The sequence below is a fragment of the Antechinus flavipes genome, chromosome 2 (genome assembly GCF_016432865.1).
Source record: "Antechinus flavipes isolate AdamAnt ecotype Samford, QLD, Australia chromosome 2, AdamAnt_v2, whole genome shotgun sequence".
In the NCBI taxonomy this organism is placed as follows: Eukaryota; Metazoa; Chordata; class Mammalia; order Dasyuromorphia; family Dasyuridae; genus Antechinus; species Antechinus flavipes.
The window spans coordinates 540160782-540175099 of record NC_067399.1 but is presented as its reverse complement, the minus strand read 5'-3'; the positions used below and the strand labels follow the sequence as shown (position 1 = coordinate 540175099).

General features: G+C 36.9%; 1 protein-coding gene across 1 annotated transcript in view; it reads left to right on the top strand.

Moving 5' to 3' along the window:
• Positions 1 to 6624: 6624 nt before the first annotated feature.
• The window catches only part of DIS3L (DIS3 like exosome 3'-5' exoribonuclease), a 40622-nt gene continuing 32928 nt past the window's right edge, over positions 6625 to 14318 (top strand). The window contains exons 1-2 of the mRNA XM_051980813.1: positions 6625 to 6794; positions 8836 to 8989. Of these exons, the coding sequence (XP_051836773.1) occupies positions 6656 to 6794; positions 8836 to 8989 (293 nt within the window). The 5' untranslated portion in view covers positions 6625 to 6655. The remainder of the gene's footprint in view (positions 6795 to 8835; positions 8990 to 14318) is intronic.

Sequence of the window (14318 nt, the reverse complement as noted above, 5' to 3'; positions counted from 1 at the left end):
GATTTAATAGAAAATATAGAAAGAAGTCTTTTGAAAATGTTACAAAGAGTTTCTTAATCATGCCCTTGACCCTATTTCAATTCTTCACAAAACACAGGTGGTTTTATTTATACTAGCATTCTCCCAGATTTGACCACCTCCCATAATGAGATTAGCCTATAATGATGTTATTTTCAATTTAAAATTAAAATCTTATAAGTCAGGGACTCATATCATCTGACACTGAGTTTGCAGAAAGTTTCTATCCCTGAATGAGAGTTATCACTCATTCTTGGTGGAAGTGAAAGAGTAAAACAAAAGGTAGGAACCCCATAAGACTTCTTTTCTGCATATATTGCATTAACCACAAAGAACAGTAGGCTTGAGTCTTTGTAATGTCTTCCTGACTATATTCTGGGTACAAAATAAATCAATTCTGCTTAACATGATCATAATATGGGTTGGTATAGGTAAGGTTTTTGTTTTGAAATATCTATCAGCCTGGACTAACCAAGCTAATTTGGCCTACATGGACATCATTACCTCCAACTTCACACTTGTGTGGTCTCTGATGAATGGATTGGCACTCTGATTTCTTTTTTAAGGACATTATTTCTGCTGCTCTACATTTCAAATATTCCAACAAATGTGATTGTCTTAAACATATTTTATGAAGTTCAAAATGTTTATTTTAAATCAAATAAAGAACCATACAGGCTGTTTCCTTTGGCATGAAACTATTGTGATAGAATCTCGCATATGTATCAGATTCTTAACTTTCAATATTTGCTCCTTCTTTCTTCACATACAAAGGCCAGGAAATTATTTAAACAAATGACATTATTTGATGATTAATATTGAACTAATATATGAAAATACCCTTCCTGTTTTTATGGGTCTTAACTCTCAAGCTTTCCAGGAAGTCTCCTATTCTTTTCATTTATAGTATGCATTTTTTTTGTAAGCCACAAATACAAGAATTCGGGGACTAAAACATAATATCCATCTTTTCCATTTCTAATCTCTCCATTATCTTTCTATTATAAGGTTTTAAATGCATTAGCTATCATTATAAGATATGAAATGGAATGCAGTTTTTCAGATAGCTACATCTAGTAACAAAAGACTAAAATGAGTTGAAAAATTCTGGGTAGTCCTCAAATTAAATTTAACTATGCAGAGTGACCATATCATAAGAATGACAAAGGAAAACTTAATCCTGTCAGAAAAATTGTAAGTGAAAAATAGGGATGTTCATATTTTAAATATTTTTCAATGGCTAGTCATACAACTGCATTTTCCTTACACAGTAATGTTTCAAAAGCTACTACTCTCTATTTCCCTTAAATTCAATGAATAGAGTTTGACTCTAACAACAACAAACACAACAATTAATTTTGAAGCAATAATACTGCTTTTTGACAAAAATCTCAGTATTATTGCTTCAAAATTAATTAAGAATTAAACTTCATTCATTGAATGGACGATTTCTATAAAAAAAAAAAAAACAAACAAACCAACAACAACCACCACCACCCCCAACAAATGAAGCATTTTAATAGAAATAACCTATAAACCTGAATGTCTTCTTCACATGAGGCAGTAAGGGAAGTTAGCAATACAATCTCAAAATCAATGAAATAGCATCTCTTAGTGGTGTTGAAAGAAATTACGCTATAGAAAAAAAAAAAAAGATACCTGCACAATAAATGCATTGATATATAATATTTGTTGATATATATATTTGCACACAGAAAATAATTTTTTCTGTTACCATTCCTCCCCCAAAAATCTCTTAAGCAGAACATTTTACAGTAATCACTGCAAAGTGGATTATGAGGGTTTATAGTGTTTTCAGAAAGCTAAAAGGAAGTTATTATATCTGTAACTAAAAGTAAAAATCAAGAATTGAGAGCCTTTAATGTATATGAAATTAAATTACCCTCAATAAAATAGAGTCATCCTAACAACCATGTCTCTTTAAATGAATTTTCTACTGAGTTAGGGAACAAATGAAAATAAGCTTGTACATCGCACTTAATCACTACATCCAAAAAATTCTAAAATATCAGCTAGGGTATCTGAGGCCCCGGGAAGTTAGAGCAGTCATATATTGCGTATTAAAGAACAAGTACTTAAATTCTGTCAGTTCTAATTGTCAGCCCAGTACTTATTTCCCTAAACCCTGAGCTGGACTTCTTACAAAGATAATGTTTTCATGACTTTCTTCTTCTTTTACTATTTGCCATTACACATTTGGCAGCCTGTTCAAAATATCGTTGGTTTGGGTATATAATCAATTTTACAAAGTTTTAGAGAAAATTCTCTGAGCTTCTTTAATAAGTCATTCAAGCATTTAAATTTCACCATCAGAAATTTTTTCTTCATCTCTAATATCCATTGGTATCATCACCTGAGTAAAGTGCTTTCCCAAATATAGATCAGCAATATTTAGCCTAACAAGTTCCCAAACATGGATTTTTAACATAAGATCTGTAAATTAAAAATAAAAATAATTGACAATTGTATTTCAATATGCTTAAGTTTTCTTTATAGTTCTCCACATTTTATTTTATGCATTTAAAAATGTTATTGAGACATCCATAGACTCGATTAGATTACCAAAGGAATCCATGACAATCAAAAAAATGTTAAGAATCTCCATCCTATACATGGTCAAAGGATATTAACAATTTTCAGATGAAGAAATTAAAGTCATTTCTAGTCATATGGAAAAATGCTCTAAATCACTATTAGAGAACTGCAAATTGACAACCCATAGTATCACTTCACAGATTGACTAAGATTGACACTCTGAGATTGGCTAGAGTGACAGGAAAAGATAATAAATGTTGGAGGGGATATAGGAAAACTGGGACACTTTGTTGATGGAGTTGTGAATTGATCCAACTGTTCTGGAGAGCAATCTGGAACTATGCCCAAAACGCTATCAAACTGTGCATACCCTTTGATCCAGCAGTATCTCTACTGGGCTTATATCCCAAAGAGATCTTAAAGAAGGGAAAGGGACCCATATGTGCAAAAATGTTTGTAGCAAGTCTTTTTATATTGTCAAGGAATTGGAAAATTGAGTGGATGCCCATCAGTAATCAGTTGGGGAATGATGAATAACTTATGGTATATGAATGTAATGGAATATTATTGTTCTGTAAGAAGCAATAAACAGGATGATTTCAAAGAGGCCTGGAGAGACTTACATAAAGTGATGTTGATGTACATAGTAACAAGAAAACTATGTGATGATCAACTATGATGGACTTGGTTCTATTCAGGCCAATTCCAATAGACTTGTAATGCAGACAGCTATCTGCATCAGAGAGAGGACTATGGGGACTGAATGTGTCTCACAACATAGTATTTTCACCTTTTTGTTGTTTTTTCTCTCATTTTTTTCCTTTTTGATCTTATTTTTCTTGTGCAGCATGATAAATATGGAAATATGTTTAGGAAAATTACACATGTTTAACTTATATTGGATTACTTGCTTTATAGGGGAGGAGGGAGAGGGAGAGAGGAGGAAAAATATGGAACACAAGGTTTTGCAAGGGTGAATGTTGAATGCTATCTTTGCATGTATTTTGAAAAATAAAAAACTATTATTAAAAAAAAGAATCTCATCCTAGAAGAAGCTGCCATACTTGGAAGCTTAATTCTTTTCCTTCTACAGATTTCCTTTCTTAGAAGCAAGATATAAGATTGGAATTGCCAAAAGTTAAGCTGAATGAAAATATCCAAATATCCAGCAAGGATGGTTCAGTATTTTTCAGTTATGCAAAGGATTACCGAGGGCTGGAATGTTCTACCATCTTCTATTAAATGATTTAAAAAAAAAAAAAGGAATACAAGAAATTGTGAGTAAAAGATTGGCAATTCTGACATTTGATTTGGAAGTTATTCTATGTCATTAAGTTGGTGAATTGTATGGCAATAAATCTAAGCCTCTCAGAAGCCAGTAAGTTTTTCTTTGTTTCCCTTTTGCAAAAATGCACATCTGGTCACCACTCATAGAATCACCCTTCATCAGTGGTAATTCAGAAGTTGTTTACTGATGATTGCACTCTTGAAACACATATGCAAGTATGCATGCAAATGACTAACAATTCTTTTGCAGAATAAGCACACTGATGCTAAGCCTGAAGAAGAATCAAGTCATGCACCAGGAGAACCCTATTCCTAGTCAACTTTTTTCATCAGCAATATGGAATGGAAAGCTGTTATTGAATTTTGCTATCCTGGCATAATGCTGTCCAACAATACTCGGACAATGAAATCAAAAACTGAAAACTGAATAAAGATGGCCAATATGACTTTTGTAGGGGCAGACTGATCATGTATTGATAAGGTATACTACACATCAAAAAAAAAAAAAAATGTGCAAAGTCACAATCATGTCCAATCTCTATAGAACTATAAAACATGGACCTATTACAGAATTCAAAATTGGTTTCTGGAGTAGATTCACAATCTGCAAACTACATTTATCATACAGCAAGTCTGGAATTAGGTGCTAAAATGATGTTTGAAAGTGAACTGAAATAAAGGTTAACTACAAGCCAGGACAACAAAAGAAAGACTGTGGTTCAGTTTTAACCAATCAAAAAAACATGAAATGAAACTTCGTTTCATTTAGTTCAGAAACAGCAGGATAGTTTATTTTAAGGAAAGCATCATGCAGTCTTGGGGGGGGGGGGGGGGAGGACAGTGTTTTCCATTTCAGATTGTAAATACTTAGGAAACAGGAATGTTTGTTTTTAACATAATTTCAAATAGTGCCTATGATCCAATGAATGTACAGATGCTTAGTAAGTACTTAACAAAATCATTGAAGGAATTTCTCCTGAAATCAGTAACAAAATATTTTGTGCTGATAGATGTATTTTTATGTTCTATAACAAAAAAGTGATAGAACACAATGAAGCATAAAACTACATGTCATTACAAATCGTTTTGTTAGGTTTGGAGTGGTTTTGTTTTTGTCATTTTTGTCTCTGTATCAACAGCAATAAGCATGTGCCTGGTACAAAGAAAATTTTGGAGGGCCCTAGAAATCAAAGAAATAACAGTAATAATCACTCTTTCTTTTTTAAAGGTTTTATTAAAGGTGCTATCTTTACAACCATCTAAAGAGTTTACTACTAGTTAGTGCTTTACTAACTAATTTACTAACTAAAATTTCCATCAACTCCATGCCTGGAAGGATCATGTATATGGTAGGAGTTTAATAAATGTTGTACCTCTCCAGGCAAATACATCTACCTAGTAACACCTGCTTAGTTGCAGGATTCAAGTTTATCTCCACCTGGCTTGGAATCCCCTTTGAGTCCCCCTAAAATGTCGACCACATACATAGATGTTTTCTATCTTTCCTTGCTTTCTTGGTCTCTGTGAGAGCGCATACAGCTGGTTAGTCATTGACACTTCACAAATGTTTGCTGAATAAATGAATGAAATCTACTGTTGATGAAATACTACCAAGCACATTAAGTTCTAAACTGTTGTGGATAACTTACTAAGGTCTTTTTTGCAAATTAATGGAAAATTCTCACATGTGTAATAGAATGACTATCTGTATGGCATAGTAGATTCCAAATCGTATGTAGTAATACCCTGACATGACCCTTAGTAATATCTTGCATTAGGACAAAGCAATTCAACAGCTGTACAGTTAACCCTACTACCTTACTATCCATACTTTCACTAACAGAACAACACTGAGAAGCCCTTCGGTTAATTCCAAAGAATTAGGCTGCAGATTATAGTCAACTGTTCAGAAAGGGTCTCTCCGAGGTGCCCTGACAAAGCTCAGTTTAGATTTGTGGTTATGGCAGGCATCAGGTAAGGTGTTTCCTTAGTGTCTCAAGGTTACCCTAAGTATATTAGTTGCAAATCATAGCTACAAAAAGCTACAGACAAACTCCATCACCCCTCGTGGGAAAATTTTCACAAGCTCTCTCTCAAGCCTGCACTATTCTCCCTTATCTCCAATCCCTAGCTTCTTTCCAAGTCTGCAAGAAGCTTTTCATGATTTTCCTTGTGTGTGTGTGTATATATATATATATATTTATACGCACATAAGACACATATACACCTATGTACACACATATTTATACATACACATATGACACGACTATGTGTACATATGGAGAACAGACTACATATACATCCATACACACACATCTATCCCTAGTTTGTATAGTTGTTCTTTTTATGTCGTCTCTCCCATTACAATGTGAGCTCTCAACACCCACAGAAATTAATCTGCTTTCCGAAAACTGGGAGCCTTTCATGTATTTTCTCTTCCCCTCCTTGGTCTCTATAACTTCGTTTGGCGTGGGTAGATTCTTCTTTTCATGCCCTCCCCCCCACCGGAAGAAGGGTAAACTGAGGCACGAGGCTCAGACCTCGGTATTGGCTCCGAAGGAAGGGGATGTCGGGCCCCTCCCACACCCCTCTCCGAGGCCTAAAGATCGAGGCGGGGCGGCCGTTGGGCCCCGCGGAGAGCAGTCGGGCGGCCTCCGCAGCGTGAACTGCAGCTCCGGCCTCAGGCCCCCGGGAGGCGCCCGGTTGCACTCAGGGCCCGGCCTCCCGAGGACGGAAGGGGGCGGGTCCCGAGCCACGGCCTCGCCTCTTTCTGCTGCCTGGCCTCGCCGCCGCCATGCTGCAGAAGCGGGAGAAGGTGCTGCACCTGAGGACGTTCCAAGGCCGCACTGTGCGCATTGTCAGGGAGCACTACCTGCGGCCCAGCGTGCCCTGCAACAGCCCGCTGTGCCCACAGCCCGCCCGCTGCCGTAACGGTCAGAACCGGGGGTAGAGGGGGGGAAACAGAAAGCAGGAAGGGACTGGCGGGAGCGGGGATATAAAGGCGGGCGGTGTTCTCCTGCCTGCCCACAGCTGTGGCGCCCCCTGTAGGGGGGGCGGAGACGAAGCTAGGAGCCGACGGCAGTGTAAATACTCAGTCTGCGCCTGTGTGGCGGAGAGGACGCGGGATGGCTCCGGCACCGACCGCTGATGAGAGCTAGGTTGTAAACACTGGGCCTGTGCTCCCCGCCTCCTCCTAGCTGGGATGCCCGGTGGTACCGAAGCCTAGGCGTAGGGGAAGGGGCGGGAACGGGAATGTAAACTGCGCCTCCCACTCCCATTTTCTAAAGGGACTATAAACACTGGTTCTGGGCAATTCCCTCGTAGTTCGGGCGTCCTCTGGGGGCGGAGTGGGGAAGCCGGAACTTCAATACAAGGCCTGCGCTCCTCTACAGCCGCTCTGGCGCCCCCTGGGGCAGGGGAGGTGAGGTGGCTCCTGATACTTTCTCAATCCGAGCCTGGACCCCCGCCCTCCAGAAATCGCCCCTTTATTTCAGCATAAATGAGATTTCTTGTTTTTGTTTTGATGATGTTGCGCATTTAGAAACATCAGTCTGAGACACAAAAAGATTAAGGGCCCCTGTTCTTAGGTTACTTCCCACCTTCCTTCTCTTTCTCGTTGGACATAAGGAGACCTTTATGTTGTCTCCTTTACCTGTGTTTTTCCCTTCCCCCATACCCAGGTTATCCAAGTGCCTTACACACAATAAGGGCATAATAAGAATTTGCTGATTGGTTGATTGATTTCAAGTTATTTCTTTCTGGGTTACAGATTTCTTTTCTTCAAGGTGAATGGTTTTGACTGAATATTCTATATTCTTGCTTTAAATTCTCGGATTCTATGAACTTATTAAAAAGCAATGTCCCTGTTGTTCACTTTCTTAGGAGCCGTTTGTATTGAATGCATTTCCTAATAATGACTGATCCTAACCCTGCAGGGTTTGAAAGCAGGAGAAAAATTACCTAATTTTTTAAAGGCTAAATAACCTTTTCTGACTGTGGCAAGTTCTCCCAGATCAGAGAGAAGGATTGATTCTAATTGAAAAGTTACGCCAGACATGGGCCTTTTGTTGCTAGTATGTTCACATAAATGTCATGATAGCCTAAGCATTCTCAAACGGCCATTTGAGTGCCCACTTTCTCATGATGTTTTTACATGTACCAGTACAATGGCAAGAAACTTGAAGAAGACATATGTAAACCCTTACTGTTAGTTTTTCCTAAAATAATGTGGCCTTTAGTATATTCTACAATGTCTTTTCTGGTTTGCTTTTAAGAGTAGCCTTCGAGTTTATAATAATGAACTTCATAATAGGTTTTAGAGTTGAAATTTTAAATAACTAGTCCATGGTCACACAAGATAGTGCCAGTATTCCTATAGTGAAACGTGGGATTGGGAAAGTAATCCTCAGTCAGTTTTAGGGCTTAATGAAGGTTAATGGTCAAAGTTGAGCAAGCCCATGAGCTGGACAGAAATTATATTCATTGCTCATTACTTTTACTGAATAGTTTATTCAATTAACACCTTCATTATAGATCATCAACATTATAATCCAAAACATAAGGCTTGAAATTATATTTTAAAATAATAACATTTTATGAGTCTCTGGAAATTGTCTTTTTTATTCGGTCTGCAGATAAGGATTCTTAGGCAGTGATGGGTTAATTCAGAAAATCTAAGTAATCCTAAAAGTTTGTTTATTTTTCAGAAAAATCTATCAACTCCCCCCAGTGTAACTCTGGCACCATAATAAACCATGTTATGTTTTTATTTATCCCACCTTTAGAAAAATGAAGCTGCTAAGTTTACCTGGTCTTTGGCTCTCTATCAAAGTAGATTTGTCTTGTCTTTTAAAAACATGCAGGGTAGTTAAGGTTGTAAGTTATTTTGTTCACAGAGACTCTGCAACATGACAGTGGTAATAAAGCAGCCTTGGAAATGTTGTTTCATCTCTTAAATTTTGAATTATGTTCCAGATGGGAAACTTTTGTCCAGTGATGTGACTCATTATGTTATCCCTGACTGGAAAGTTGTTCAAGATTACCTTGAAATTCTTGAGTTTCCTGAGCTGAAAGGTATTATTTTCATGCAAACAGCCTGTCAAGCTGTACAGCATCAAAGAGGACGAAGGTATATCTGTTTTGCATAATTATTTGCTCCTGATTTGAACTTATTAAACAAGAAAGATCCTGGGGGAGGGAGGATGGAAAGGGTAAGAAACCTATTATTTAAAAGGAATTTTGGGATTTACTTTTCTAATAAGGAATTATCAAAGGCATTTTTGCAGAAGCTCTCTTTCACAGTTTTCATTTCAGCACATGATTGAAGCATAATCATCTGCTCATCTGCTTTTATAGTTCATGTCTCAGTAGGTTGATATTTTAAGGTTATAACCAGTGCAACCTTCACATTATTTGGTCTATATTCTTGCAGCAGAAAGCTGTTTGATGATTTCTTTTTAGTATTCTTAGTACTTTAATCCTGAAATATATGTTCATGTGTATATAGAACTCTTTGTATGTGTGTGTGTATATATATGTATATTTATATGTATATGTATTCTTTCAGAAATTTGCAACAATTTATTGAATGAAAAACAGTCCAGTATTTTCTTTAAACTCTATACTTCTCTATTATAAGTGCATACAGATTATAGCATATAATAATTTATTGAAAGAGGCCTAAAATAAACTCCCATTTTGTTCTGAGAGTCTTACGGTAGCAAGCCATTCACAATAATTGTATTCACTAAACAAAGGCCTTCTGGAAGAAGCCAGTCTAAAACCCTTTCCATATAAAAAAATATCTAAATGGTAAAAAACAGTTGACAGACTATTAAAACAGAAATGCTTTAACAATGTTTTTGCTTCGTTTAATATTTTAAGAAGATTCTGTGGTTGCTCTTGGAGACCACCCTTTGTAGAGAGAGTGTTAGAATTATATATCCAACCTTATATATAGGAGTTATTTATTCTTATCAAACACTGAAGTTTCTTCATTACTTGACTGTGAAGGGTGTAAAGTGTTTTTATTTGTATATTAAAATGATAAATTGCCTTTTATTACATGTCCTGTTCATAAAATGTACATTAAGTAGATTGTGTACAGATTTTTCAGATAGAATATGATTAAATGAGTTTGAAGTTGATTTTGTTCTGACTGTAAAATAGAAATGTTTATACATGCCCAAGTTTAAAGGCAGTCCAGGTGTCATATTTCAATTTCTCTTACTAAAATCAATTTGTTGTGATCATTTGGATTGCTGACACAATGCTGAGTCTGGTAATCTTGTTTTTAAAAAAATTTTCATTTTGAAGGATTTTTAAAGCAATACTCAAATCCTCCAGATGTAAAGAGATGATTTTAAATATAGTTTTTTCCAAAACATTTCTAAATAAATCAGTTTTTCACGAAAAACTATTTTGGTTTTCCAAAGTTTGACACTATTGTTAATTCTCTAATAATAAGGATTTATCCAGTGGTCTTATAAATATATTAGGATCACATAGTAGTTAAATAGAAGTCCAGATTGAGCACCTAATGTTTATTCTATCTTTGAGTATTTGGAGGAAGTAGAGAAGAAAGGAGACTTGGACCCTACCTTTAGCCACCTTAAAATTCTAGTTGGGAAAACAATGGCTGGTAAACTCTTAGCTCTTCTTTCTTGTGACTTTACTGACTTCTCCATCAACCAAGTTCAGCAGTTTTCTCCTGCTTCTAGGATAAAGTATAAACTCTGTTTAGTTTTTAAAACTCTTTATGACCTGATCCCCTTGTTTTCCAACCTCATTAGACATCACTTATCTACATTGTTATCCAATCAAAGTACCGTTCTCACTTTATTCCTCCTTCATAATGCTTCCTCTCTTTGCTTCCATATGGGCTTCTCTCCATCTAACATTCAATCCCTCTTTATCTTAGCCTCATAACATCCTTTTCTTCCTTTAAAGACTCATCTCAAGCACTGTCTTCTACATGAAACCTTTTCTGATTCCCTCCTCCAATTTCTAGTGCCCTTCCTGCAAAACTGCTTTATATTAACTACGTGTGTGTGTGTTTTTATTAGCTTTACATTTATGCTGAAAGCTCATTGTCAGTGGGAATTGTCTCATTCTTTGCTCCTTAGCAGCTAGCACAGTGCTTGAAGCATAGTAGATGTTTTATAAACACTTAGTGATTGATTGATTGTTGAGGTAAAATTCACTTGCTTTACTCCTACTTCACAATTTCTTATTCCCATCCACATAAGCTCTACTCCATCAGAGTTTCCATACTGATCTTCCATTTCTTTTCATTACATTCTCTCAAAGCCCTGTTCTCGCTTTTAAAAAGTTCTCTTCCTTTTAGGCCTGTGCCTTTCACATTTTTCCCTTTTTTGCACTTATGGTAACCTGACTCTTCTATCCCTTACTACTCTCTTCAGTAGGAGGGGACTCTTGCCTCTCCATTCAATCTTGGCAATTCTGCTTCCACAATATCTATTGTATCTGTCCCCTGCTATCCAGTTCAATTCAATAAGTATTTATTAAGCACCAGCTATGGGTGGTTAGAGTGCTGGGCCTGAAGTTAGGAAGAAGAGTCTTCTGAGTTCAAATCCAGCTCAAGTATTTACTAGCTATCTGATCCTGGGTAAGTCACTTATCCCTGTTTGCCTTATTTTGCCTCATCTGTAAAATGAGCTGGAGAAGAAATGGAGAACTCCTTCAGTATCTCTTGTCAAGAAAATTCCAAATGGGGTTATGAAGAGTAGGACACGATTGAGAAATGACTAACCAAGCTTAGCATTGTACTAAGTGCTGAGGGTACAAATAAGAAAAAAGATAATCCTAACATTTAAAGAGGTTACAGTCTAATGGGTGAAAGCAATACACAAAAGGAACCTGAAAAGAATTGGAGGTGGGGACTAGGATAGGGTACCAGGGTAGTCCTCAGACAAGCGGCAGTCAGACTTGAAGTCAAGCAGAACTATAGATACAAAGTGAAGTGAGCTGAGAGTCCAATTTCTCTGCCCTCTATAAAGGAGAGCTTAGGAGGAGGAGACAGAGGAGGCTGAGGGAGCTGGTATCCCAGGCCCGAGTTAGCCTCCTGGGCCAGTTTGGAAGTGACCAGAATATCCTGGGAGGGGCGTCCCAAGGGTCCACCTATACAACTGCCCCCTTGCCTGAGTTATTGCAGCACCCTCCTGATTGGGCTCTCCCAGCCTGTCCCCTCTTCAGTCCACCCTCTGCATGGCTTCAGAAATTACTCCTTAAAATACAGCTCAAACCGTGTCACTCCTCTGCTGGGAAATCTTCAGTGATTCCTTGTTACCTGGAGGATAAAATGAACACTCTGCAGTCCAGGACCTTTTAAGGACCTTCACAGTCTGACTTTATTCCATCTTTCCTCACTTATTTTGACATTAGTCTCCTTCACATCTTCTACAACCCTGCCAAGTCAGCCTGCTAGTTGTTTCCTCTACTGAATATTCCCTCTCTTGCCTAATGCCTTTGTATGAAGCTATCACTGCCCTGCCAGCAATGCCTTCCCTCTTCACCTTTGCTTTCTAGCATCCTCAACTCTTCCAGGCATAAGAAAGGTACCACATATGACTATTTTTCTGGTTTTTCTAGATGTTCTTTCACTGATATATCTATTTCATGTAAAATGTAAGCATCTTAAGGGCCAAGACTGTTTTGGTTTTTATTTTATGTCTCCAGCACCTTGTACATAGTAAGCATTTAATAAATGGAATTAAATTGATTTCAGGGCCATTACACAACAATTTATAAACAATAACAAGCCAACACAATAGCCTATAAGTGCTGGAGGGTTGCAAAATCAAAGAAGGATCAGGGTGGGCTTTGGAGAGGAGATGAAGTTTGAGCTAGACTTTTTTTTATTCATTTTTTTTAAGTATAGACATGGATTAGTGGAGGTAGAAATGATGAACCTTAAGAGAAATAGCACAGGACCAAGAGACTGGTATCTGAAGTCTAGTGCATTAGTAGCTCTTTTGCTTATTAAGCAAATTTTAGATTTTTCATTTACTCTTTGCAAACCATATCATTAATGTTATTTAGGAAACTTTACTTAAGTTTTAGAAAGTTTAGCTCATTGGGCAGGTAAGTAGACACTGGCCCTGGAATCAGGAGGACTTGAGTTCAGATACTTGACATTTACTAATTATGTGACTCTAGGCAAGTCATTTAACTCCCAAATGCCTTGCAACAACAACAACAAAAAAAAAAAGATAGCAGATTAATTGCTTATGAGAAGATGGATAGGTCCTATATAGGGATGGATAGATAGACATGCACACACCAATATACTTCAGATACACAGAATAGGAAGATAGGCTTTTAAAATTCTAACTGTAAGTTAACTTTACATATCTTGTATGTTCATATATCTTATAATTTGGAACTACTAAGGCTATGAGTATATAAGTATTTTTTATTCTTAAAGAGTGACTCTTGTAGCTAGTAAATAATGCATGTGGTTTGATCTACTTTGAGGAATCTTTTGATTCAGGGCACACAAAGTTCTATTAATTATACAGAGTCTAGTACGATGCACATTTAACCAGAAGTCAGGAAACTTGGATTCTACTTTTGACTTCTTCCTGACTTGACTGCAACCTTGACACATCTTAAGTAAACACATGTCTGTCTTTACACTGTCCAGTTTGTTTTTGGGGGACTAGACAAGAAGAGTTTAAATAAAACATCAGTTCATCTTTTCAAAGGAGTGCCACCTAAATAACAATAACAGGGGCTAAGTACAGAGGAAAATTACAAGGAGAGTATGCTGAATTATGTCCTGGGTAAAAGGGAAGAACAGGGAAAACTTCCACTTTTTGTCTTCCTTATTTAATTTTAATTGTTTTTTCTCAATTACATATAAACAAAAAAATTTAATAATTTTTTTTTTAAATTTCAGGTTCCAAATTCACTCTCTCCTCTTCCCTCTTCTTGAGAAGGCAAGCAATTTGATATAGATAATATATATGTGTAGTCATGTGAAACATTAGGGAAAAATTTCTTGAGGAGGAAGCTTTTGAGTTGAATAGATGGGAATCCACAGGGAATACATTCCAGAAATGAGGACGAGTATCAGCAAAGCCCAGAAGCAATCTTTGAATTCAGGTCTTCTGATTGCAAACCCAGTGTTCCTTTCCACCCTAACATATTGATTGAATGTAGTAGTAAGCCTTAGAAAAAATGGATAGTTTTATGATGTGGAAATAACACCGTCTTGGATGTCAGAAGGCCTGGATTTTGATTCCAAGTCTCCCACTTATTAACTGAGCGACACTAATGATTGCAGGCAAAGCAAGTCAGTTACACTCTCTGAAATTCAATTTCCAAATATGTAAAAAGGTATATGATAATACAGGGTTGTGAGGAAAGCTCTTTGTACTGTATCAAATGGAAGATTGTTATTGTTATTATTGCTGTTCCTTTGTAGTATAGACCTT